The 27,772-nt window shown below is 54.1% G+C and overlaps 1 protein-coding gene across 3 annotated transcripts in view; it reads left to right on the forward strand.

Moving 5' to 3' along the window:
* The first annotated feature begins 1,538 nt into the window (after nt 1–1,538).
* The window catches only part of UNC5B (unc-5 netrin receptor B), an 88,137-nt gene continuing 61,903 nt past the window's right edge, over nt 1,539–27,772 (forward strand). For all 3 annotated transcript variants that reach the window (XM_082637113.1, XM_082637115.1, XM_082637114.1), the window contains exon 1: nt 1,539–2,082. In XM_082637113.1, the coding sequence (XP_082493239.1) occupies nt 2,004–2,082 (79 nt within the window). In that variant the 5' untranslated portion in view covers nt 1,539–2,003. The remainder of the gene's footprint in view (nt 2,083–27,772) is intronic.

Below are 27,772 nucleotides of genomic sequence, written 5' to 3' on the forward strand. Positions count from 1 at the left end.
CCCCCAAGTCCTTTCTCCTCCAGTCTAGGAAGCGCCCCTGGGGACACTGACCCTATTCCAGCCTACCCCCCTACTGACTCCTGGGCCTGGCTGGACCTCTCTCTGCCTTCCTTTACCCCTTCCTGAAGCAGCCACTGCCTCTGTATTTGAGGAATGATTCCAGATCCCAGTTCTGGAAACATCTCAAGTAGTGAACAGATCAGGGCTTGGGGAGGAGGCATTGCTGTTGGCTGCCAGTCATTTCTCACCTGCCAGCCCCAGAAGAGGTGTAAGCATCGAGGATCCCCAGCTCAGAGGGTTTCTTTCCAATCCTATCTCTCCTGCCCTTTTCACTCACCCGCTCATTCACTCAAAGCTGTGTGATCTTGGGCAAATGACTTTACATCTCTGTGCCTCAGTTTCTTCATCCATAAAAGGGTGATACAAATGGTACTTACCTCAGAGAGTTGTGAGGATTAACTGAAGTGATGCATATAAAGTGTTTAAAAGTGCTTAACCCCATGCCTGGCACATACAAGGACCCTGCCAGTGTTAGCTGATCCACCCCTTTTAATGTCACTGGGTTTCAATCTCAAGATATCACCCACCACCCAGCCTCCACCTGACTCCACATGCCCTTTGGCTCACCCTTGGGTGGTCAGGATTTTCCACCAGGAATCAGATTGGCTGAGAGGGGAAATCTTGGAAAGAGAGATTACTGACATTTGTGCTGCAGTTTCTATATATATATTTAAAAATTCAGTTCTACATTCCCTTATAAAATTGTTATTATCATTTTTTTCCATTTTGGAGATGATGATGAAGGAAGCATCAGAATGGTTAAGTAACTTGTTCAGGGTCACACAGCAGGTAAGGGGCAGAGCCCAAATTTACACCCACCCGAGCCAAAAATGGCTTCCCTATGCCCCATTGTCACTTGCGGGGGGTGGGGGTGGGGTGGGGGGAGTAACATCGTAGGCCCTGGGTGCTACAGGAGGTTCAGAGGGGACTAGTCAAACAGTTCTGCCCAAGGTCATACCCACAAGTAGGGCCAAACAGGATGATCCAAATCCATACCCAAGTCCACATAGCTGTAAGCCCCTGCTTAACACGGACTTGAGTGTTTGAGATTTCCTCATTGAAGGAGCTTTTTTGGGAAAGACCCCCCCCTCATCCCGCCCGCCCCCTGTAGAAGGCGTAGATTCTACGTAGTACAGACCAGGGAGCCAAAAACGACGGAGCCCTGAATTTAATCAGAGGAGAAAGCTGACACAGCCTGACACAGCCAAGTCAGAGGAAAGCGCCAAGATACATTTCTTTAGTTTCTGGAAACAAAACTTGGGCAGACTCCGCTTCCAGCTACGATCTAGCGGCCGGGATTTCCAACGCTCCGGGCCCAGAGTTTCGCGCGGACCCCCCTGAAGGGGCCCCAGCTCTGCCGAGGCCGCGCCTAAGGGGCCGTCGTTACCCCCTAGAAAGGCCCTCCGCCGGCTCCGCCCTTGCCCGCCCAGGCCCCGCCCCGGCCGCGCGCTGCCCCCCCTCTGCTCGCGGACTCACTTGGGCGTGAGAGCGGCAGCGCTCGGCCTTGTGGCAGGCGGTGGGGGCCGGCGAGGGCGCCGGAGCCGCGGGCAGCGGCGGGGCGCAGGGAGGCGCGCACGGGGGCTCGGACGGCGCGGCGTTGGCCGCTGCGGGCGCCGCTGAGCGCTCTCACCTGCAGTCGCGCAACTTCGAAGCCAGGACGCGGGAGCCAACGGAGCGCTCGATTCCCGGAGCCTGAGGAGCGCAGAGAGGGGCGCGCCGGAGCCTGGCCGGAGAGTGGGCGCCGGGTACCCATCGCGCTCCGAGCGCCGGGCAGCCCTCTGCGAAGCGTGGCTGCCTCTGCCCCCACGGAGGGCACGGGCTGGCGCGGCCGGGGGCCGGGGAGGACGGCGAGGAAGAGGCGGCGGCGGCGGAGACGGCGGCGGCGAGGCTGGGGCCAGGGAGAGAGCCCCGGGGGAGAGGCGCCCGAGCCGGGCCGCGGGAGCATGTGGGCCCGGAGCGGAGCGCGGGGCGCGCTACTGCTGACACTCCTGCTCTGCTGGGACCTGAGGCTGAGCCAAGCAGGTAGGGAGCGATCGGGCATGGGGGAGGGGAGCGAGGGGACCCTGGCGCCTCACTCTGCCCTGAAGTTGAGGTGGTCCATCGCTCCGTCAGTGCGCACAGGGAAAGCGGTAAGGGCGCCCAAGTTAAAAGGTAGATTTCTCTGCCCCAGCAAAGTGGGCGATGGCGCAGCCATCTCGCGGGGCGGGGCGGGGCGGGGGTGTTGCTCAGGCCCTCCAGCTCCCGCCTGGAAGGGAGAGATCGCTTCTTTTCCCTGGAACGGTGTCCAAGTCGGGGTGTGCGCCTCCCGGAGTACCGGCCTCCGGGGGACCCCTGGCTTCGCGCGCGCCTATCAGCGGCGCCGAAAAACCACAGTCGCTGCACAGGCCAGGTGTGCGCTCGCTTGCCGTTCGCCGGCAACTCCCTAGTCCAGGTCCCTGCTCGCCCAGACTCCTAGCGTGGCACAGACCCGAATCCGCAGATGAGAAGGAGGGAGCGAGAAACCTGGGGAACACGGGAAGCGCGGGTCCGCTCCGCCAGCCAGATGAGGCCAGCTTGCAGGGTTTTGTTATTGAAGGGAATGGGGCTGTCTTGCACGTACAGCTTTCCTCGAGATCTTGGGATCCGCAGGCCTGGAAGAATTTTTTTTCTGGGTGTTGGTGTTGTGTGTTGTGGGGAGGAGTACGTAGTGATCCTGACGAGTTTCCTTTTAAATGAGTCACTGAGACTCTCCCCGTCTGGGCAGCCGACAAGGTGCGCTCTCCACGCTCCTACTCCAGACCCAGCAAGATGCCTTAAGGGAGTCGGTGGGCTCCTAAAATAAAGTCCCTGTTACCCCTCTCCCGCCGTGGTTGTGTACACGTCTCGCTGGTCTGTAGCTGGGCCGGGTGTAGCTGACTGGGCTGCGTCTTCCTGGGGAGCGGGTGGACACGGGAGCCAACCCATCTCTCTCTCTCTCTCTGTCTCTCTCTCTCTCCCTCTCCCCCTCTCCCTCTCCCTCTCTCCCTCCCTCCCTCTCTCTCTCCTCTCTTCTCTCTCTCTCCTCTCTCTCTCCCTCCCTCCCCCCAAAAACCAAGCGCCGGGCTTCCGAGGTTGGGTGGGCGTGGGCCGCATCCTGCACTGACTCTGTAAACTGGTGCACAAAGTGGACAGATGACGCAGCCCTCCCCCCTCTACCTTCCGCTTGGATGTTGACGTCCGCCGCCCTCCTCGCCCCCGCCCCCGCCCCGAACGTCCCACGCCCGCCTCCCCCACTTATAGTCAGCTATTCCTCACTCTGGAATTGATTCCCATGGCCGGGGAGTGAGGGCTTGGTTTTAGCACATACCCCACTTTTTTTTTTTTTTTTTTTTGCCAGCCCTGTGTTGTAAAGTTACGACACAATCATTTGATCCACGTTAATGATGATTTGGGCAGACTCTGGTATTTAAAGCAGTGTTTTGAAGTTGGAAGGTAATGATGGGGGAGGAAGCAGGCTGCTGAGTGACCAACTTTGTTTTAAAGAGTGCAGTTGGGTGTGGGAGGTGCTGGGTTGGGGTGTTGGTTTCTGGTTGGGGGGTGTTTGAGGGGAGGTGATTGGAGGATTGGGTGAAGTCTCTGTAAATGGCATATGGGCAGGATTGGGAAGCTGTGTTTGGACCAGCAGGGCAAGGGTAGCAGGAATAAATACTGGGGTTACTGAGGGTGGGGAGCTGGGGAGGCAGGAGAAAGACAAGACTGGTTGGCCTAGAGTTCTCCAGAGCTGCAGAGTAGGCTCTGCTGGGGAGGCTGGGGGTGGCCTGCCTTGCCTGCTTAACAAAGCCTCTGGCCCCCACTTTCCCCAGAAGAAATGCCAGGCCCAGGGCTTTGATGGATTTGAGCACGATTGGTGCCCAGCCAGAAATGGGTGGCTAATACCGGGCTTTGATTTCTCACTAGCGAGCAGAACTGGCCTTGGAATTGCGCTCATTACTTAGCGCAGCAGGGGTTGCCTGTCCACCAGCCTGGAGAGGGGCCAACTGGTGGGGTCAGCCTGCTGCCTTCCCTTTGCCCTCAGAAACCTGCCTTCGGGAGAGAGAACATGCCCCTTCCTCCTACACAGCCCTTGTACTCTAATGCCACAGGCACAGAACATTTTTCAGAATGTTCTCTAGGTCTTCCCAGTGATTCCTCATGAGCTCCGTTGCACAGATGGGGAAAACAAAGTCCAGGATGTGGCCTTTCCTCAAATCTTGCCTTCACGTGACCGCAGATCCCAGATTTGTATCCAGGGCTCCTGTCCAATAGCGGGCTGATTCAGGCCACTTTGGACTCCTCCTTGTGGTCCCATCCATGGGAGGGGGAAGCTCCTTCTTGGGCGTGTCCAAGCTCTCCTCAAGGGGCAGGCCCCTCTCTCTCCTTTCCCCTACCCCCATTCCCAGTGAATATGGGAATGAGTTCCCTTTCCAGCACTGAGAATTTTTTTTTAAGCCATAAAGTTTGATGGTGGAGAAATCAAACCTGGAACCATAAACCCGAGACTCTTAGAAGATTTCAGCAAGTGACTGGCCAGGAGAAGCCACTTCAAAAGCCCAGGCTGGCCCTGGCAATCTCCTCCCACCCACCCCTCAGCCTTTCCTGGAGCTTTTAATGAGCCTTTCCTTGGCCTCCGGCTGGGATGGTTGAGAAGGAACCAAGGTGTCATGATAGCACTTCTTTTTAAGGTGTAATTAAAATCGGAGTTTTCCTAGTGTCTCTGCTGTGTGTGTGTGTGTGTGTGTGGTGGTGGCCTGTCCTTGTCTTCCTCTACTCTGTACCAAATGCCCATTTCACTTAAAGAAATGGAAAATCAAGAGCTTCTTACTGGATTTTCTCATTAAAGTGAAAGTACCACTGCAGGGGAGGAATTTTGTATGTAATTTCTCTCCCCACCCCACAAACTGGGAATTCCATAGGATGAAACAATTCCTCTCTCTTCCAATCCACTTATTTAACTGCTGAAGCTTTGGGGCAGGCCCTGACTTGCCCAGGACTACACTGGGACTCAGGGATAGAGCTGACATTTGAACTCAGGCCTCATAAACCTCATTCTAGTTGTGGCTCCTTTATTCCACCTGGGCTGCAGACTGGCCGCATGGGTCTGGGATTGAGATTCTGAAATCAAGGCCCAGCTAAGGCAGGCAGCTAAAGATGAAGTAGGTTTGTTAGCTGAGTTAGACTGGGACTTGCTGGGGGATGGTGGAAAGAAGTTGGGAGCAGGGACCTGGGAGAGGTGCAACAGGGCTGGACCAAAGGTCAAGGTGAGACCCTGAGACCAGGCAAGTGCCCAAGGGTAGCCTTCCAACACTGATCCTCTCAGCAAAAGCCCCCACCTGCCCCAGGTGAGATAAATCACAAGCCAGCCTCAGAGCTCTGTACCCATTTGTATAGTTGGGGGCAAAATCGGTTTGTACTTTTTTATTTTGAAGCTTTGGGGGCTCATCTCCTGCGCTTACTTTGTTGTTGAGTTTCTCCTGGACTGAGGTACTATGACCTGTTCCTGGCTGTCAGACCACATCGTCAGGTCTGCCTACCACTTCCCCTTCCCTTTTACCAGCAATGTCTTCTAAGGAGTGTCTGGGCTGCCTGGGACTTTGGGGATGAGGCTGGAGGGGAGGTGGATCTCTTACATTCCACGTGCTTGGTTGGTGATTCTCATTGGCCCATCCTGGAGCCTCCTCCCGGGCCTGCTGGCCAAATATATGGTCATTTGAACCTTATCGCTGGGGTTGGAGTAGCAAGGAGGCACCTTGGAGCACCCTGAGGACGGGAGGAAAGGGAGGAGAGGCAGGGGTCATAGGTTGGGGTTTAGGGGTTGCCCTCGTGGGGCTGGGGAGTAGAGAGAAACTGCTGCCTAGGCAGGCTGGCACCCAGGGGCAGAGAGGAGGAAGTTGGCCACTGAGGCCAGAGCTGGTGATTCTGGCCTCTTCCTCCTCCCCAGTTTTCTAAGCAGCTTCCACAAACGGAATCATTAAAGCTGTGAAGGCAAAATGAAACCAAACAAGTGTGTTCTGTGCTTTTCTGTTTCTTTCCTTTTTTTAAAGGAAAATTAAGAATACCATAATTAGGATAATATGAGGAAGGGCAGTTTCAGAAGGGTGGAGGGAATGTGTGCCCTCCATCCTTTTGATTTGCTTCTGAAGTTGGGCCTGGGCCACCACCTCCTGCCCCCCTTGGGCCTGCACTCAGCCGGGTGCTGCTGGAGCCCGGGGAGTTTCTCCCCGACCTGACCCAGTGCATTTTGGCGAGCCGGGGCCAGGTGAGACCCCGTCCTCCGTGCCAGCCGCTGCCCCCCACGACCCTGCAGGGCAGGCAAGCCCTGGCGAGGCCCGACCACCGGTAACCTGTGGCTCCCCTTTCTCCCCTATCCTCAGCTTTGGCGAGGCTAATGGCAGCGAAAATATTTGCCGAAGTGCTGGCATAAATCAGCCGCCTCCCCGCTCCCCCCACCCTGCCCCTTTTGTTTCCTCTTCGTTCTCTCCCAAAGCCCTGGGTTGCGGGAAGCTTCCGAGAATTTACCCTTGCGGACACAGCGGCCCGTTTAGCATCTCCGCCTGGTGGGCTGATTGAGCGCGGGTACCTGGGGGTTGCACACACCTCGGCACCGCCCACTCCCCCTTCCCTTCCTATCCTGAGTCATCCTGATCCCCCTCGGCCCCCTGGCCAGTCGCCTCCACCCCCTCCCCTGCGGAGCTAAATCAGTCTTCGGGAGTCCGCAGCTCTCAGGGCACGGTTGGTTAGGGAGTGAGCTCGCGGCAGAGCCTCCCTCCTTCTCACCTCCCAGAGCAGGCTGCCCCCAGTGCCTCACAACTTCCCCGCCGCTGGGCGGCTCTTTTCTCCAGGAAGGCAGGATGTGGGTGTGAGAGCGTGCATGGAGGAGTGAGTGGGGTGAGAATGTGTATGGAGGAGGTGGGCGGGGGCGGGAGTGTGCAGTGGGAGGTGAGGGTAGGTGTGGTGCTGCATTGGGTGCTGGGCGTGGAGGTGAAGTGTGCAGGAGGAATGAGTGTGTGCTGAGTTGTGCCTTTTGCATATGGGATGTATGGTGTAGGCGGCTGTGTGTGTGTTTGGGTGGGGGAGGTATGCAGTGTACATATGGGTGCAGCTGTGGTGTGTTTGTGTGTAAATAGGAATGTGTTGTGTGGGGACGGTGAGTCACCACCAGGCTTGGGAAGCTCCTCTCTTGTATTCTTAGGGATGCCTGTTTGACGTGGGCCCCAGGTGAGCAGGATTTGGTCCATTTGGTCTGAATGCCGGGTTGTGGAGTTGGAAGGGAGGAAGCTGGCTTCCCCCACTGAGGGCAAGTGGGACAGACTGGCCACAGACAAGCCCTGAAGCCAGTCCAGGAGCTTCAGTGCCTACCCCCAGGAGGACAGGGGTCCGAGTCCTGGGGTCTCTTGCAGTCAGCTCCCAGCTTCCCTAGAACAGTGACAGGGCCTGTGGTTTGAAGATCTGCTCTGATCTGGGTCCGGTTCATGCTTCAGCCCTCCAGGGGGAGTGGGGTGTCCACTGGAATTTGCCGGAGAAGAGGCAAGCAGAGCTTGGGTGAGTGGCATCCCTCATGGAGAGCGACATGGGCAGGCATGGCTGGGCCTGGGAATCTCGTGGATGCAATTAAGAGGACACATGCACACACGGACACATACATGAGCCCTGGACTCCACTGTTCCTCATTTCCATGGTCACAAAGGGCTCCCCTGCTTTCCCAGTTCCCCTGCCTTCCTTAACTCTAGGATAAGGTGTGCTGTTGTGGACCAGAGAGACCTATAGGAAAATCACAGCTCCACCGATATACATATTGCTTTACAGATTATAAAACCCTCATACGTAAGACCTCAGTTTGTCCTTGTAAGAACCCCACTGGGGAGGTGGGTGCCACTTAGGAAGCCCATCTCAGACCTGGGTCAGAGCCAGAGCAGCCCTGGCCCCAGCCCTCAAGGTGGTCACTGTGTGTGAGGGATGCTGATGTCCACTCCAAAAAATGGTAAATGACATCCCGAGAGCCCCTGTATGTAGCAAATGAGAGCAACGACACTACAGCTGACCTTTGAACAACTCGGAGTTAGGGGCGCTGGCTCCCCAGCAGTTAAAAATCCTCTGTCTGCTATCTCAGCCTCAAAAATAAAGGAATTGATAAGCGACTCACCCAAAGGCAGGAAGCTGAAATGGTTTGGATAGAATCAGGACTCAAACCCTAGTTCTTTTGATTCCACCTATTGTAATCTCTAATTGAACATAAACTCATCCCCACAATTAATTTAAAGATCTGTAAAATGAAAATACAGGTACTATGTTTATTGAAAAAAATCTGCCTATAAGTGAACCCACACAGTTCAAGCCCGTATTGTTCAAGGGTCAACTGTCTATTCAGGGAAGAGAGCCTTGGGGCTTCCTGGAGGAGGTGATGTGAGCCAGACCTCTTGACTCTCTTTTTTGGGTCTTTCTAAGAGCATTTCTGAAGAGGAGACAAGATGGGGGCGGGGTGAAGAAGGCCCGAGACTTCTCCCACTCTTGAGAAGTTGACCCTGTCAGCATCTGCAAGGCCTCTATCCTGCGTGGACACCAGTCCTTGGTGAGCCAACCATCCTGGCCTTCCCAGGCCCAACTGAAGGGGTGTGCCTTGGGGGACCCGCCCCTCTCAGCTACCTCTTGCACTGGAGATGAAAAGATTTCTTATTCTTTGATTTGCTCTCTGTGGTTCTTGAAGATGGAGTGTGCCCAGGAAATGCTTTTTAAGAAATGGTAGGGATTATGTTGGGGATAGAGGCATGGGGAGGTATACTTCTTTGCCTTCTGCCAGGCCCCCACCAGAGAACACAGAGTGGGTAAGAAGGGAAGCACACACTCCTCAGCCCAGCTACTTCCATGAGCCAGTTGGAGGGGGCAAGCTCACTTCTCATCACCTCCAGGAAGCCCCAGCCCCTCTACCTACCCCTTCTCACAGAGGCCCCTCCCCAGGGCCTCAGCTGTGGGTGCAGGGTGTGGCCAACTGGGATTCTGAGGAGTTTAGCATAGCCCCCCAGCATTGCCACTTACTAACTCTGTGGCCTTGGGCAGTTCACATAACTGTCCTCTGCCTCAGTTTCCTCATCTGTAAAACGAGAATGATAATAATAATATTGTCCCCACAGGGTTGTTTTGAGGATCACATGACCTGATATATTATAAAGTACAGGGCCTGGCACACAGTGAGCTCAGGGAGCGCTCAGGCAAAGCCTCCTCAGCAGAGAGCCGTGTGATGCCAGAGACGTCCTCCTCCAGGGGAGTGGGGGGAGGAGAAAGCAGGGAGGCTCAGGGCCTGGAGGCCCAGCAGCTCCTGGCGGCCCAGCAGCTCCTGGCCTGCGAGTTAGGGGACTCTGGTTTTTGCTCTTTCTCTGCTGTGTGACCTTAGGCAAGTGCCTTTCCCTCTCTGGGTCCCATCTGTAAATTTGGGATGGGGGAAATGTGGAAGGATGATCCTTAGGGGCTCTGGGGTTTTTGTCTGGTTCCATGTGAAGAGGCCCCAGCAACCAACAAGAGAGAGGTAACCATGGCCCAGAACCACTGTGTTTACAGAGGCCCCTCCAGAAAGTCAATATATCGACTAGAATGCCCTTGTGAGCATTATGCGGCCCTGGGTCTCGCTCTCCAAAGCTATAAATCACCCTCTGGGACCTCGGTCCCTTTTTCTTGTTTCATGAGCATCTCCTGCCTCACAGACTGAGAGCCCCAGATGCCAAGCAGGGCCCGGGAGGCAGAGAAGGACCCCATCGCCAAAGGCAGCCTGGGCATGTGAGCAGAGAGGCACTTGCTGCCCCACCCTGCCACCGCCACAAGGCTCAAGGGGGCCCTCTGGAGGGTGTGGCAGGAACATACTATCCAGACCTGGCCATCCCATCCACTGTTTCGTTTCTCAGGGGTGGAGGGTGGCTGAGCACAGGGGTGGGGAATGAGGACTCCTGTCACCACACTGGGTGTTGGAACACACCAAGCCCTAAAACTTGGTGCACATGGACATTCATTCAATCTGAGCATGTGCTGGGCTCTGGGGTCAGAGTTGGGCAAAGTGCTGGCCTGACCCTTGAATTGATTTGTGTCTCTTCTTGAAGCATGAACCACGTGCCAGGCCTGTGATGCTGGGGTGCAATAGGAGTGTATGATGGAGCAACAGAGAGGAGCCCTTTTGAGGACGAGCCAAGATGTGTGTGTACTGGGAGGGGTCTGGCATGGTGCTTAGAGTGTGGGCTGTGCAATCAGACTACTTGGGTTCAAATCCTGGCTATTCCAGCATCTGGCTGTGTGTCCTAGAGCAAGTTGTCTACCCTCTCTGAGCTTTAGTTTCTTCATTTGTAAAGGGGGAGTGGTAGTAGCACCAATCTCATCAGATCCTTGTGGGGATGAATGAGGTAATGTATGCAAATGCTTTGCACATTCTAAATCGCTCAGTAAAACTCACTGTCCTCCTCCTCCTCCTCCTCATTGTTATTGGTGGCCAAGTATTGGACGATAACAACAGGAAATCCTTCAGCTGTTGAGAGAAGCTCCTGTGGGCCTGGGTGGTTGGTCAGGGAAGGCTTCCTGGAGGAGGGAAGGATGGTGCTTGACTGGCTTTGGAAGGATGAGCAGAGCTTGGGTGAACAGAAAGGGCCTTCTTGGTAGGGGGTGTGTATGTGAAGGTGTGGGGTGGGGATGTCTGACACAGCCACCCAGGAAACGGATTCTGAGTTCAGCCATCTGATCATCTGGTAAAACAAGACTTCTGGAGCCAGGGGTCCCTTCTTAGTTGAAAGAGCCAAAGCTTTGGAATTAAAAGGATTTGACTCTTACTGAGTGCCTGGGCCAGGTGGCTCAACCTCTGTGTACTCCAGCGTCCCCTTCTGTGGGGTGGGGATGACCCCACTGACTTCACTGGATGGTGATGTGATGTGAGATAAACATGCAGTTCTGGCACAGAGTAGGTTCCATTGATTCCCCTTGGCCTCCCTCCTACCTGCCTTTCCCTGCCCCCACTCTGGCTGACCCCTTGGCTGGGCCTGGGCCCTGCTTCTCTCCCTGTACATCTCTGGGAAGGAAAGCAGGGGGACAGAGAGTTCCTGGTGGCAGTGTCCTCGTTGACCAGAGAGCCAGGGAGAGGGGCCAGAAGGAGGAGGCTGCCTTTTCTGGTCCCTGATGCCCACCTGGGCCTGGTGGATATCAGGAGGCATCCCTAGGGTCTGGGAGGAACGTCTTCTGCTGAGATCACCCAGGAGGCTGTAACCCCCAGAGGCCCTGAGTGGTATCTGGAGGCATTACTGGCGTCAGGAGACAGAGCCGAAGGCAAGCAGCTCTGTAATGCAGTCAGAGGCGCCCGCCTGCCCAGCCGGGCCTGGGCACCCATGGAGGATGCAGAGCTTATAAGAAGTTGAGTTGGGATTCTGGGAATGTTGTTCCTGGCTCCCCTCCTCCATCCCACCTTTGGTCATTCTGTGAAAAAGCAGGACAGAGACTCAGAGACAGAGGAGTGAGCTGGGGTGGGGTGGGGTATGTCTTATGGGGCAGGTTCCCACCCTTCTGTTTCCTGTCACCCAAGCCAGGGCCCTGGGGACAAGGAGGCAGGGTCAGCGGGTGGAGACAGGATGGGGTTGAAACAACTAGATGACAGGAGAGCAACTGTGACACGAGGTGCCTAGGGAGCCTGGGTCTGATGTGTCTGATTTTGCTCACTCGCATGTCCCTGGCACCCAGCACAGTTCCTGGAACACAAAGAGTGCCTGATAAACACTTGTAGAACAGATGAATGAGGAACTCACGCAAGAGGTTGCTGTGACTCACTCCCTGCCACGCTTTTGACTTGCTACTGTAGATGCGCAACCAAAGAATTAGAAGATTCTCCTTCCTCTGCTTACAGCCCCACCCCTTCCCCGCTCTGCCTACCTCTCTCCTTCATTCTCTCCTGCTTTCCATCTTTGATCACTTACTATGCACAGGGTACCATGGATGTCAGAGCCAAGTCTTCAGTGCTCAGAGCCCTAGGTAGCAAAGCATTTACTCACTAAATCCAGTGGAACCACAAAGAATTAATTGAGGACTGCCGTCAGGTGCCCTTTGCCCCTTTGTGTGGAGAAAGCAGACTAGCAGACATTTGCTGGGCTGGTAAACTTTGTACTTATCTGCAAGGTGGCCTTCACAAGCCATGGCTGGCTGGTCCAGGCCCTTTAAAGATGTTTCTTTCCTGGGAATTCCCTGGGGGTCCAGTGGTTAGGACTCTGTGCTCTCACTGCTGAGGGCTCTGGTTCGATCCCTGGTTACGGAACTAAAATCCCACAGGCGACATGGCCAAAGAAACAAACACAAACAGACAAACAAAAAAAGATGTTTGTTTCCTGTTTGCAGTCCCAAGCCCATTGATCATTCCCCTCCACCTTGCCTTCTAGTGGCTCAAGAGAATGTCTATTGCAGGGACACTGGCCCTGGGGCCTGGGAGCAGGTGTGGGCTGAGGCAGTATATCTGAAGGTTCATGGGCAGGGTCTGACTGGAGGCCTCAGCCCTCCAGAGCAACTGCCAGCAGCGTCTTGGCAGGAGCTGGTTTTGATACAGGGGAGCAGTTTTGGCTGCAGAGTCTGGCTAAGCCAGGCTCCCCTTGGCACTGCGTCCAGTGTTAACATTCAGAGAGCATCCCTGGGAGGTTAAACACCCCCAGCCCCTTAGCCGAGGCGGCAGTAGTCTTGGGCCCACTGCCACGCTCACAGCTGGGCACCCTCCGGCCCTTGCCAGGAGCCCCTAACACAGGTTCATCTGGAACTCCTGCCTGGCAGCCTGAGATAGCCGGAGCTGATGGACACAGCAACCCCTGCTGCAAATGTGAGGCCCCACATTTTCCTGCTGGTTCGTCCCACTCTGTACAGACACACACATACAGAAAGAGTCCTAAGCTGAGGAGTGGGAAACCCAGATTCTATTCCTAGTCAGCAGCTAATCTGCTGTGTGGCATTGAGCTAGTCCCTTTCCCTCTCTGGGCTTCAGTGTCCTCATCTGTCCAGTGGAAGAGGGTCTGCCCTAGAATCAGTAAACTGGGTTCAAGTCCTGGCTCCGACACTAGCTGTAATTCCCCTAGCCTGCATCGCCTCACTGTGAAATGGGGGTCCTGAATGGTTGTTGGGGAGATGAAAACGAGATGAGGAATGGTCAGTAAATGTCAGCTCCCTTTTCTTTCTACCTGGGAGGAAATCAATCTGCAAATCGCTGGTTACACCCCTCCTTTCTTTCCAATATTCCCCTCTTGACATGGGGAGTATTAGACATAAAGTTCAGGATGGCCCACAGGGTGACTTGGTGAGCCGCCTGAGGAGAAGCCTGCGTTGTCATAGCATTTGGAAAGAGCACTGGCCTAGGAGTCTGGAATCTTCAGCCCTAAGGTCAACTGTGTCTGTACAGAGTGGGATGCACCAGCAGGAAAATGTAGGGCCAGATCTGTCTTTGTGTGACAGGCAAATCACTCACCCTCTCTGAGCCTCAGTTTACCCATCAGCAAAAGGAATAAAAGAAGCTGAACACTAGGTAGGGCCCAGGGAGAAAATGCCTGGACAGGTGCTTTGGAAACTTCTCCAAACCCCAGGGGCCACTGATCTGAGGTGGAAGGAGGCCGGCACAGCAGGCTCTGTTCCCCCAGGGGCTGTGCAGAGAGCTGCTCGCTGTGGGGCAGGCAGGAGAGGGCCTGCGTTTCCACTTCCCTGGCTGGAACCTCCCGCTGGCGGGTGGGCCGTGGCTTCTCCCCGTGGCCTAGATGGCCACGGCTATTGAGGTAGATGACAAGAGTTTGGGTCGCTTCCCATCCCTCTCTGCTCCACACCCCAGAGTAGGGGAGGCCGGGGTGCCACGTCAGGGAAGGTTAGTGTCAGTGCTGGGTTTGAGATGTCCAAGCCAGCACGCCATCTGCTATGCCCACCAGAAGTTACATAATCCCTCGGCCGGCTGCCTGTTCTTAGAAAACAGGACAGTCAGGACCAGCAGGGAGTGGAGGTTAGGGTTTTCTTCCCTCTGCTTTCTTCCCTTACAGCCCAGTACCTCCCTGGACCCGTCTTCGTTCTCTGAGTTGTTCCCACACTGTCTGGAGCCTGAGACATAAATGCTGGGACCGATCAAGGCTGAGATTGGAAGGGGACATGGCAGGCCTTGAGGGCTGCTTGCTGCCTGGCCTTGGGCAGCAGCCCGCATGGTCGGTAGCCCTCACAGCCCATCACAACCTTCCTCTGCTAACCTCGGGCAGGATGGGCTGAGGAGGGCAGCTCAGGGTTCTGGGAAGTAGGGGCAGGCCTCCCCCCAGTACCTCCAGAGGTGTTCCCCTTCTAACACCTTATCAAATAATAAGCATTTTTAATATATCCAAATAACAGCTAAATAATGCTGCCTATGTAGTACTAAGGCCTTTGGAATCACTGAGACCCAAGATCCAGCCCTGTCTCTTATTTGCTAGCTGTGTGATGTTGGCCAGGCTACTTCACCAGTGTTAATCTCAGTTTCCTCATCAGTGAAATGGGGATGATAAAGCCTGTTTCACATAGGTATCTTGAGGATTGAATCAGACAATAATGCATACAGAGGACAGAGAAATTGTTCAGTAAATCGTAGCTGTCATCATTGGTATCCAATTCCATCCTCCCCTTTTTTTGAAGAAAATAATATATAATGACTAAATCTTACTTATTCTATTTTGTAAATTAATTAATTTATTTATTTTTGGCTGCGTTGGGATCTTTGTTGCTGCGTGCGGGCTTTCTCTAGTCGCGGCAAGCGGGGGCTATTCTTCGTTGCGGTGTGGGCTTCTCATTGCAGTGGCTTCTCTTGTCGCGGAGCACAGGCTCTAGGCGCACGGGCTTCAGTAGTTGTGGCACATGGGCTCAGTAGTTGTGGCACGGGGGCTCAGTAGTTGTGGCTCACGGGCTCTAGAGCACAGGCTCAGTAGTTATGGCGCGCAGGCTTAGCTGTTCCGCGGCACGTGGGATCTTCCTGGACCAGGGCTGAAGCCCATGTCCCCTGCATTAGCAGGCAGATTCTTAACCGTTACACCACCAGGGAAGTCCCCTTATTTATTCTAGAAAAGAAAGGTTTGTTCAAAATTAATCTATTAATATTAATAGCGTGTGCCAAATTAATATCATATACCATATTAATGAATCTAAAGAAACAAAATCAGGGCTTCCCTGGTGGCGCAGTGGTTGGGAATCTGCCTGCCAATGCAGGGGACACGGGTTCAAGCCCTGGTCTGGGAAGATCCCACATGCCGTGGAGCAACTAGGCCCGTGAGCCACAATTACTGAGCCTGCGCGTCTGGAGCCTGTGCTCCGCAACAAGAAAGGCCGTGATAGTGAGAGGCCCGCGCACCATGATGAGGAGTGGCCCCCACTCGCCGCAACTAGAGAAAGCCCTCGCACAGAAACGAAGACCCAACACAGCCATAAATAAATAAATAAATAAATAAAATCTAAAAAAAAAAAAAAAAAAAAGGGCTGTCAATTCAAGTAGAAGAGGTTAAAAAAAAAAAAGAAACAAAATCATATTATATCTATAAATGCTGAAAAAGCCTTGGACAAAATTCAACACCTATTCATGATATAAACATTCAAGGAAATAGGGATTAAGGGATACTTTTAAGTATAATAAAATACACACACACACACACACACACACACACACACACACACACATCCTAGTCCTAAAGCCAGTATCTTATTTAATGAGGAAACGCTAAAGGCACTTCCATTAAGATCAGTAATAAAGCACTGATGCTCACCATCTCTTTTACCATCCAACACTGTGCTGGAAGTATTATCCAATGTAATTAAACAAGAGAGATCAATTAGAGGCACAAGAATGGGTAAAGAAGAAGTAAAACTATCCCTACCAGATATTAAAACATACTATAATGCCTCTATAATTAAAATAATGTGGAGCTGGTGCCTGAATTGGCAGATAGGCCCCTCAAAGATAAGAGAAAGCCCAGAATTAGACCCAAATGCATGTGGAAATGTGGTATATGCAAGGGTGGTATCCCAGATCACTGGGATAAAGATAGACTTTTATAAATAAATGGTGCTGGCCATTGCATCCCTCTCACCTGCTTCTTAGAATACAGCTACCCTTAGTTATAACTTGTTGATTAGCCAATCACAAAGGCGTTGGGAACAAGATATTGCCCACTCTGTATTCTGCATGATATTAAAATAAATAACACTAGAAAACTCAAAAAAAAAAAAAGGTGCTGGGACAACTGAGTAGCCATTTAGAAAATGATAAACTTTGATTCATATTTCACACCAAACAGAAAAATAAACTTTAACTTAATTAGGGATCTAAATGTAAATAGTCATACCATACAGGTAGGACTAGATGGAAACTCAGGTGAATTTCTCTTTAATTTGGGGACAGGGAAAGGCATTCTAACTGTGGCTCAAAATCCAGGATGATAAAATTAAAAACTGATACATTTTATTGCATAAAATTAAAAAAAATTTACAATAAAGCACCCTAAGGAAAGTCAAAGGACAAAATATTTGACAAACTAAGAGAAAAATGTTCATAACATATGCCACAGACAAAAGACTAATATCCCTAATACATAAGGCACTCTAAAATATTGAGGGACAGAGGACCCAAAAATCTGATTAAAAAGTGGGAAAGGGCTTCCCTGGTGGCGCAGTGGTTGAGAGTCCGCCTGCCGATGCAGGGGACACGGGTTCGTACCCCGGTCTGGGAAGATCCCACATGCCACGGAGTGGCTGGCCCGTGAGCCATGGCCGCCGAGCCTGTGCGTCCGGAGCCTGTGCTCCGCAAGGGAGAGGCCACAACAGTGAGAGGCCCGCGTACCGCAAAAAAAAAAAAAAAAAAGTGGGAAAAAGACATGAACAGACAATTCACAAAATAAGATGTAACAGTGACCCTCAAACACATGAAAAAAAAATGTTACAACTCACTCCTAATTAGAAAGACGCAAATTAAAACAACTCTGAGGTACCACTTCTTACATACAAGACTAGAAAAAATTAAAAATTGTGACCACACATTCCATTGGGGAGGCTATGCGGAACAGGCACTTCCAGACACTGCTGGAGGAAATGCAAACTGGTAGAATCCTTTGGAGAACTAATATGGCAATACTTAACAAAACTGCATGTACACTTTATTTTCTGGCCCAACAATCCTACTTCTAGAAATCTACCCTTAAGATATACCTTTATCAATACAAAAATGCTTATGCGCATGGTGATTTATTACAGCGTTATTTATAATGGCAAAATATTGGAAACAACCGAACAATCCAGTAGAGGAGCTGAGTAAACTATGGTACAACCACACACTGGAGTACTATGCAGCTCTAAAAAATGATGCTAGAACTCTTCAAGAACTGATATGGAGAGATTCCTAGGACATACTGACAAGTAAAAGAAGCAAACCACAAAATAATATCTATAGGATGCAACCTTTCATGTAAGAAATGGATATAAGACCAGGCCAGACCCAGACCTCTCTTCTCATTCTTTTTTCATGGCCTCTTGAATACATTCTGCTTCCTCATCAGATGCCCCTTCCCACTGTGCTTATAGATCCAAGCAGTGAGCCGTGTGTGGGGAGACATTCTCTGTGCTGCCCCCGAGGAAGATGGAGAGGAGAGGGACAGGACCCCAAGTGCCATCCCTGCCCTGGCTTAAATTGTGACTCCTGGCTTTGTGTGGTCCTACAGCCCTCTGGGCCTTGCTTTCCTCTTCTGTCAAGTGAGGGATAATGAATCCTACACCACTGGCCACACAGACAAAAGGTGGGACCAACATCATAATTGGTTCATGTGTGCAAAGGGCGTTGCATGATGTAGTATATGTTATTTATTATTTACTTACAGGCTCTGCACGTTGCTCCTTGGGACTCAGATGGGTCTTGGATCCTCTTTTCCAGTCCCTTGGAACACTCACGTGCATGCACACGCATATAAACACACACACACACTGCATTCTATACAGAACTGTGGAAGGTGCTGAGGTGGTTGCTTTATTTGCTGTTTCCTTTACCTGTGAGGTTCCCATCCACATATACTCCTTCTGCCCGCCAGGTGTGTTTCAGGCCCTCTGAGCCCCTGGCCTCCCTGCCGCTCTGGGCCTGCTCTTGTGCCCACATTGGCCAGTTCGAACACATTGTGTCATTTAGGCTTTGTAATGACTCTGGGAGGAAGGTCCTAGCAGAGGAGCAAAATGGGGCTCAGGGAAAGTGAAGTGACCCCCCCCGCCAGCCTCCCAGCTTTTGGGTCAGAGTCTAGTCTAGGTCTAACCCGAGCCTCTGGACTCCAAATTCAGTGCTCTTTCCAGGAGCCCACTCTGCATCCACTCTCCAGGGCCGGAATCAGGGCTTATCCCCTGTGTGCCTCCCTGGATGTCCCTGTGAGCGTTAGCTGCTTGATAACTGGTGGAGTGATTGGGTGGTGAGTGAACAGAGCTCGGAGCTGCTTTGTAAAATACAGAATTCCCCACTGATGTGATTCTGGCCTCAATAAAGCGCTGTGGATTGTTGGGCAGAACTGGGCTCTTCCCACAGGCTGGTCACAGCCAGTATGACCAGCCGGCCCCTCTCTCCACGGCCTGTGCCATTTTAAGGATCGGTCCAAGAGGGTGTGTGTTCATGTGGGCGCCTGGGGAGGAGCATTAGCAGCTGCAGGGGGTTGTCTGCACCCCTCAGGCCCCTACAGGTCCAGTGGTCTGGGGGGGAGGGGCCAAGCCAGACTTGAGTCTCCGCAGAGCAGGAGGGGCCTTGGGCAGGCGGTGGAGGGCATAATTGCCGGAAGGTCATGCTCCGAGTCCTGAGAACTCTGCTTGCCAGTCAATAAGTCGCTTATTACACCCTTGACGGCATCCTCCTCTGCCCCACCCTGGGTCCTTGCAGCTTGCAGAAGGAAGGGCAGGGCCAGCTGAGAGTCTGGACTCTCGAGGGAGAGAGGCCACTGGGAGCCTGAAGTAAGCCAACCTCTCCGCCTCCCCATCACGGCCCACTGGACCAGACAGATTGCCCAAGCCCCCAGGGGCCCTGATCACTGATGAAAAGAGCTGGCTACACAGAAGTTCCCAGGTGCTTGGGCATCTCCAACACACTGCCCTGGACTTCCTTTCCAAGGCTCCTTCCGGGGAATTGTAGTGCTTGCCAGGGAGGGTGCAGTCCTTAGAAGGCAGGTAGCAACAAAGCAAGTCCAGAGATGATGTGGGCAAATCAGTCCCCTCCCTCTGCCTCAGAAGCCTGGCAGACCTTATAAAGGGGCACGTGAGGGCCCAATGTCCTCTTTGCTTGAGCAAGAGCTGGTCGTGAGAATCAGCCGTGTGCTGTCTTTGGCTCCCCCACCCACCATGCGTCCGGCTGGTGCCCATCGCTCGCAGGTGTGGAGCACTTCATGCAAAAAGCACCTTCACAAGTGAAGCTGAGCTTCTTAACAACCACAGGACATCGTCCGGGTGAGTGCTTGCACCACCACCACCCCGGCCCCTGCTTACAGCTGGGGGGACTGAGGAAGAGGGAGGGGGTTGACTTGCCCACATCATCTCTGGACTTGCTTTGTCGCTACCGGATTTTCCCCACTTACCGGCCCCTCTCCACTCTTAATGTGGCTGAGAAAGATTATGAAGATCCTCCTTCCAGGGCACCCTGTCTTACCTACAGGTTTTACCCAGGAAACTCAGAGGGAGATTGAGAGGAGCTGTCGGGGCTTTAGCTGTGGTTGGTCCGAGAGGGTAGCGGGTACAGCTGTACAGGGAACAGGAGCTCTCACTCCGTGGCCCGGTGAGGGAAGGTGCTGACGCAGCCCCTGGCCTTGCCCTCCTGTCCACATCACATTCACGGTGGACATAAGGGCTGAGCAAGAACAAGCAGTGGCCTCTTTCAGTGGTCTGTCCGCAGAGTGACCTGGTGACCCAGCTTGCCTCTCCTGGGCAGGGATGGTCCAGAGACAGCCAGCCACCTTCTCTCTGCCCACCCTGCCCTCCCCTCGACATCAGTCCTCTGACCCTGAGTGCCTGGGCCACCCGCCCCCTCACCGGAATATGCCATACCCTTCCCTTGTATGCTCGCCAGGGGTGGACAGCGGGGACCAGCCTTCCACATAGGGAAATTCCAGCTCCCACTAAGTTCCAAATTCTATGGCCTTATCGCGCACCATTTTTTCTGACCTTTGATGGGCTTCCCAGTGTGGGAGGAAGGACCTCCCCACCCTCAGAGAGACAATGTGGGGGGGCCTCACTTTCCCACCACCCAAGTCCCCTGGGTGTATCATGGCCTTGTACCTGGAACACACAGTTTGTTGATACAGAGAGAAAGAGCAGCAGGGACTTTGGGGGAAGGGTGGACATTGGGCCTGACAGTGACTCACGGTGGAGTTATGGTCCCGTTGAACCCTTTCAGAACTGAGATGCCGCACCAAAGTAAATCACTGCCTCTTGCTGAGCCTCAGTTTCCCCATCTGTTAACTGAGGAAGCTGGACCAGGGAACTCTGAGGTCCCTGACAGATGTACATTTTCTAAAATCCCTTTATTCCAGCCACCTGTTGAATTTCCTGAGAGCCAGAGAGGGCAATTGTGACATCACTGGCCTCTCCTCAGCATTTCCTGTGTAGCCAGGACCTGTAAACAGGGGTTTTGATGAGAGTGTGGGTCTGCAGCTGACAGGAGGCTGCAGCTTCCACGTCAGTAAACATGCCTCTGCACGGGGTGCTCTCACCACGGACCTTGACGTGGCCTGCTCCTTCCTGTGTCTGGGTCCCAGCTTGGACGACCCTTGCTCGGAGAGCCCTTCCCCGATCCCCCCTGCCTCGTTTATTTTTCTTCTAGCGCTATTACCATCGGGAATTATGATTTGTGTATGGACTTACATGCTTGCTGGCTTATTGTCGGTCACCCCTCTAGCATGTCAACTCCACGAGGATGGGGCCACGTCACTCAATACTGTACCCCCCAGGTCCGGGACAGCTCCCGGCACAGACTGGGCCCTCGATGTCCAGGTACTCCGTGAACAAATAACCAGGGTTGTACCTAAAAATCTCCTAGAGTTTGTTTTTTGGTTTTTTTCAAAATTCATATGCCTGGTCTTTGCCCCTAGCAGCTCTGGTTTAGGAAGTCTGGGCATATGAATTTTGACAGCACCCCAGGTGATTCAGATGCACACCTCTTGTTAAAAAGAAAAGGGCTTGCTGGTTCTTAGCCTTGGCTGATCAGTGGGATCACCTCTGCCTGGTTCCCGCCCAGAGATGCTAACTTAACTGGGCTTAGGGTCTGGCCTGGCCATTGGGAGCTTTAAAAGTGACTCAAGTGGTTCTGTCGTGCTGCTAATGTAGAGGCCCAAGGATCCAATCATCGCCAAGGCCTCTCTGGTCCAAAGGTCTGCCATTCTTGCAAAGCCCTGCAAAGTTAAGCCACTGTTTCTTCCAAACCTCCAACGGGGGTCAGCTCCTTGCCCTACCCTTCTGCACAGATAAAGAAAGTGACACCCTGCTTGACCCTCGTAGGTGAGTTGGGAGCATTGCCCAGGGCCCCATAGCCCCTCTCCAGTGACTTCCCAGGAGCGATTGGTGGCTCTCTGCTCTATCCAACCTCCTTTTCCCGGCAAGACGGCTGAGCTGTGTTGGAACCTGTCTCTTCCTCTCCCCGATAGCACACAGTTTTAAATAAGATCTTCATTTACCAGAAGTTCACACCACAGCTTATGTGTTATATGAGAAGCCGCAGTCTTGTGTTGATGGGGGAAATGCTCTGGGACGCGATCAGGGGGCTGGAGGAGAAGCGACGGCAGAGGGGGTGCAGGAGGAAGGAGGAACCTGGGGAATCCGAGCTGGCGCCTGCCCTGGCCCTGGCAGTGCCATGCTCCTCTGGGCTCTGCATGGTGGCTGGGGGGAGGTGCTACCACTCCGCAAGCTGACCTCACAGCTGCTAGAAGGCTGGGAGCTGGGGGGTAGGGAGGGAATGTGATGTCCACGCCAGCTCTGCCAACTGGTGCCCGCAGTGCTGTTCCAGGTCATTTATGCATCTTCAGTTGGTTAAGCGGGTGCTATTGCTGTTGACGTGTCAGCTGCCTCCCGCCTTGCCTTGGAGGCTAGGATTAAGAAGGGATTTGGTGGCCACGGACAGACACCACTCCTCCCCCATGGCCATCCTGCCTCACTTCTTCCCAGCCCAGCCTGTGCAGCATCTAAATCAATAAACAAATTCCAGTTGTACAGCACTTTACCATTTCCAGTTTTTTTTCCATGCAGTCCTCCCAGCCACTCTGTGAGGTGGGTGTGATCACCTTGCTTGTACAGAGGAAAAAACTGAGGCCAGGGGCTGGGGGTGTTGAGTACCTTGTAAAAGGCTCCTGTGGCAAAGCTGACCTTGTGCCAAGATTCCTCTCTGCTTTACCTGCACCTGGCGGGGGACTGGAGGGCAAGGCGCTGTCCCATCTCGCCCTGTGCACAGTCTGTGGTACTTTTACTGCAGCAGTGTTTGTTCTGGGGGCCTGAAAGCCGAGAGATCAGGGATCAGGTACCAGCAGAGTGCCCTGTGACCTTGAGCAAGGCTGCTTCTCCCTCTGGGCCTCAGTTTCCCGAAAGGTGAACCAAAAGAATTGGATTAGGTAGTCTTTTGGGAAGGTGCTGCCCTGCAGCTCTTCTTTGCAGGTGTTCAAGTGCCCTGGCAGGGAGGAGATGTGGGGAGAGGGTCCTGCGGTGGCCCCGTCATGGGGTCCGTGGTACAAGGCCAATGTGCTTGTAATAAATATTGAGCTGACAGATGCTAAGCCACATCCTCAGCCTCTGAATAAATAAAAAGTTGCCCAGAATAACAGCCCGGAAAATGCTGGGGCTCCAGCCAGCTCTTACCTTCGCCCCTCCCACTGGCCACGCCTCTGTGCTTCCTCCTCCCATCCCCCTCCCCATCCCCTGTCCATCATTCACTCCAGCCCCAAAGGCGGGCGCTGTCCCAGACTGGCTTTAATTCACAGCCTGCCCCCAAACCCACATCCCACCCCCCCAGCTGCCACAGCAGCTAATGAGAACCATGCCTTGCCGATGACAGCTGGGGGACAAGCCAGCCAGGCCCTCATGGGGCTGGGGACGGGTGGGGCACAGGGGAGCATGCCTTTAATCCTCTGTGCCTGCCAGAAGCCTTTCTTCATGGACACTCCCTGGCATTTTTGGCTTCTACCCTGGGAGATGAACTAGCCGAAATCCAACAGGAAGCTGACCCACTCTGACTGCTCCTGGCTGAGGCCACCAGGAAATTAGGACAGGGTGCACATAGGTGGCCCCAGGGTGTTCCCAGATACATGGCTCACACTTAGTTTGATGCTTCTCTGATATGTGTATGATTACGTGTTTCCTGTCCCCCAGCTGCTGGGTCAAGTGTAAAGTCACAGAATGTTAGAGTGAAAGAGACATCTCCCTCATTTTACAGAGGAGGAAACCGAGGCCCCAGGGTGGGGATTGGGGGGTGAGGACACCTGCCCAGGGTCACATAGCCAGACAAGTGACAGAGCCTGGATTTGAACCCACATCTAGGGCCTGTGCCCTTAACACCCACTGACATTGCCCTTCTCCAGGGGCCTTTGTTAGGGCCTCACAAAGTTGACGCCTCACCCTTGGGGTTTAGCTCAGCCCCAGAGGAGAATGTCCAGGCCAGGGGATCATGGCTCTTTGATCCTATTCTTGGTTTATGGACCACCCTGAGAAAACACTGCGCCATCAGAAAACCTGCTTTCTGCTTTGTGAGAGGGACCGCTGCATGTGGGGAGCCAGTGCCGAGAAGCAGAACCCCCTGCAGACTTCCTCTGGGCTCCCAAGCTGTGTGAGAACCGGCAGGGAAGCCTCCTGGGTGGGGAGCACCAGGCAGAGCACAGCCCCCCCCTTTGCACGGCCCTTGCTGGTTTCCACAGACATCTCTGTGGAGGATCCCAGTAGTGCAGTGCAAGAGGCAGCGGGGGTTTTAATCCCCATTCTACACGTGAGAGCGCTGAGGCATGGCCAGTCAGGAACTTGGCCAGAGTCTTGTGGCCCAGCCAGTTTTGGGCCGCAGGGTCCGGGGACTCACCTCAACCCACCTCCCTGGTTCTCTTGGGGAGGTTCCAGGGCCAGTCTGAACAAGTAGGGCCTGAGAGCTGGGCTGGTGAGGGGAAGATTTGGTGTCTAGACCCCCTCCTAGGCAAGGCCAGATTCCCTTTGGTCCTCAGGCTCTGCTGGCCCAGGACAGACCATGCCGGCCCCCTCCCTCCGCAGTGCCCAGGGCGGGTCTGCCCTCCCCCTCCCCCTCCCCGGCTGCAGCCGCAGGGCCTCCTGTGCTGCAGGACTCCTGCCCTGCTGCTGCTGCCTCTGACATTCCGCCCCAGAAGATAAGGATCCTGTCTGGCGCCTGAGTGCTTTTTTTCCTCCTACTTTCCGAATCTGTTCCTTGATTATCTGCAGACAACCCCTCAGTAGGGGGGCCACCTGGGAGGGGGCTCAGAGCACAGAGAAAGGCATGGGGGAGGGGGACCAGGAGGCATGCAGCCACCCACCTGGGGTCTTGACGGCCATTTACTAAGCCCCCACTGCAGCCTGAGCCCCCAGCTCAGCAAAGAGCCGAGGACTGGTTTCCCTGGGTGGACTGACCCACTTCAGTGGGAAGAAGAGGTATGTGGGCTAGGAGCTGGGATGGGGACAGAGGGTGGGGTCAGTTCCGTGGTCAGCGTTCCTCAGCATTGGGCCTGGACAATGCCCAGAGGGGATGTGGTGGAGGCTGCCGCCAGCCAGACGGCCACATCCTGTGGGAGATGCTGGCCCTTCCCAGGCCAGACAGGGTCTGAGGACACTTAGGGACAGGGGAGGGAGGGTGCTGGAGGGCTCCCAGCCTCCAGCTCTGGGGACTGGTCTCAGAGAACTGCCAGGGCTCGCATGGCCTCCTGGCCTCAGCCTGAAAAGGAGGGGCATCCCCATCCCCTGGGCCTAGGACTAGGCACCATCAGAGAAGCCCAGCCTTAGCAGGCCCGGGCTCCCCCTGGAATGCATCTGGTCACATTCAGGCAGTGTACAGACAAGGAGGTCCGTTCAGAGTGAGAAGGGATCATGCCCACCTCGCCCCCCTGGCAGGTCAGATGCTCTTCCGTTTTCCAGGGGTCAGGAGTTTGCATCATGGGCTCCACTTACTGGAAGTTGGGAGTCCACGCCTTACCACTAACATACTGTGTGATCTTGGGCAAGTTTCTTTCGCTCTCTGGGCCTTACATTCTTCAGCTGTACATTGGGGGGTGGGGGGAGGGCAACCTGTGTGAATGAGGACACACAGCCTTCTCTCAGTGGGGGCGGGAGGTGACAGCGGAGACCCAAGCCCGCAGATACCACCTCTCCAAACCTTGTCAGACCTACCAGGGTTGTTGTGAAGATTAAATGAGATGTAGGAGGTGATACCCTGGCTTGGAGTCGGTGCTCCATGAATACAAGTATGGCCAGCTGTTAGCAGCACAGGCTGGGGACCCCAGGACTGGCAAAGCTGCTGCAGGAGCCTGGGCCATGGAGTGTCAGGAGGCTGAGGGGCCAGCCCTCTCTCTCCATGAGTATTTGCTTGTGCAGGCTTTGGAAAAGGCCCTACACCTTCCCTGCCCCCCAACCTCTGCTCACCGTCCCCTCCCCCACACCCCTAAAACCATCTGGGGGAAGGGAAGCGATGCAATATCATTTTTTATGGCTTCCTGGCCCCGGAGCCAGAGGGCTGAGGATGGGGTGGTGTGGGCTGGATTCCTGAGCCTCCCCCTCAGAGCCTTCAGCTCGTAAATATGAAGCCGAAGCCGGGGCTGGGAGGAGCTGGCCGTTAAGCTGTCAGCAGAGCGCCCACTTAGAAAGTCGTAAAGTGTTTCTCGGAGATCCTCGGAGCTGGGCCCAGGGCTCTCCCACCCCACCCGGATGGACAGCGGCCTCCTCTCCCATGTGTGCTGGGCTCCCTCTGCCTGAGCCCCCATTTAAACCCACCAGCCACTCGTGCTTCCTCCCCATTCCCACCACTAGCTGTGCCTTGGTTTCTCCTCTGTGCAAAGGAAGTATGGAGGGATGGATAGGGAGGCTTAGGCTCAGGGGTCCCTGGAGCTCTTTGAAGGCCAGTGGAGATTTCAAGAGGCTGTAGAGGGATCTGCTCCAGGATTTCTCCTCCTGAGAACATTGAAGCCCCCATTATTTCTAATTCCCTTCTCTGTGCCTAGCCTAAGGGGACCCAGAACCTGCCCCAAGGAGCTCTCAAAATTGCGATTAAGGAGAGAGCTCACGTTTTCTGTAGCTCAGAGGAAGAGGGGTCTCCATGGCTGGGATAGAGGAAGGCTTCCTGGAGGAAGCAGGAATGTAGGGGCAAATGGGCTTGCCTGGGGTGGAGCACAGCTCAGGGCCCAGGGTGGGTATGGAGTGGCAGAGGCCAAGTAGCCAGGACCTGAACTTTGGGGCTGTGAGAGCCATGGAGCTTTGTGAACACATCCCCCGAGGACGCCCTGTCTCTTGGTCACCTAGACTCTTGCTTATGTGGACAGGCTCTGGCAACAGACTAGGTTCAAATGCCACCTTCCCCACTCCTTAGCCATGTGTCCTGGGACAAGTTAGCTTATCTGAGACTCATCTTCAACCTCGAAATGGAATTAATAGCAATCCAGCCCATAACGTCCATTGTCATAAAATTTAAATGAGAGCATGTGGAGGGGGAATATTGCTCAGTGGTCAGGGGTCTTTGGAGTCTGGTAGCCTGGATCCCAAACTCAGTTCTACCTCTTAACCAACCGTGTGACCCTGGGTAGTTATTTCACCTCTCAAGGCCCCAGTTCTCCCATCTGTAAAACGGGGGTAAGAGTAGTGAAGATTCCATGCGAGCTGCTACCATGTGCGGCGCGTACACAGTGGCTGGTACAGAGTAGGCGTAGGGTCAAGTGTGCTTTGGGAGCCCCCGCCTCCGTCCTCACTCAGCCTGCTGCCCCTATAGGTTTGGGAAGGGACAGCTTTATTGAGAGCAGGAATGATCTTTACCAGGGCTCCTTAAGTCCTTTTTTATGTCTTAAGAAACATTTAATGCTTACCCTAAGGCAAGTAAAAACAGTAAAACACCAGCCAGTCCATTTTTTTTTCCTTGTTCATGGAGAGGGAGTTGGGAGAGGGGGGGTGGTAACCTGAGCTGGGAAGGCTGGGGAAGGTGGGGAGAGGCCCCTGCCGGGCAGGTAATTGGGGATGGAGGGGCCTCCTCTGCCTTCCCACAGGGGGGTGGGAGAGACGTGGCTTCCACTGCGTCGCCTCATTAACTTCACCGCAAATAGCCCAACTGCCTGTAACCCCCTCAGGCAGAAATCAGGGACCGTTCAGAAACTAAATAAATAGGAGTGTGATCATTAAAAATAAGACGGCACTGGTGGCCCCTGCCCCAGGTGGGAAGCTTGCTTCCTGTTGGAAACACCAGTCTCTATTTGGAGTCCTGGGAACGGACTGCTCAGGGAACCCAGGGGTAGACTGTTCTGGAGGGTTCTGACTGCTACTGAAGGGGGCGGACACCCTCCAGACAGGCTTGGTCCCTGCCCAGGGAGTAGGGAGGCAAAACTGTTGGGGGATCACTTCTGCAGAGTTGCTGTTGTCTTCCCCAGGCTTCCGGTGACCCCAAGCTTTGCAGCTCCACTCACTCTTGTCCTGAGTCCTCCCCACCTGCCTCGACCTTGCCAGCATGTGAGGCCCCTGCTCCATGCATCTCCCCTCCCCATGGCATCTGCAGTCTCCCACT

The sequence above is a fragment of the Mesoplodon mirus genome (genome assembly GCF_964341445.2).
Source record: "Mesoplodon mirus genome assembly, chromosome: 2".
Taxonomy (NCBI): domain Eukaryota; kingdom Metazoa; phylum Chordata; class Mammalia; order Artiodactyla; family Ziphiidae; genus Mesoplodon; species Mesoplodon mirus.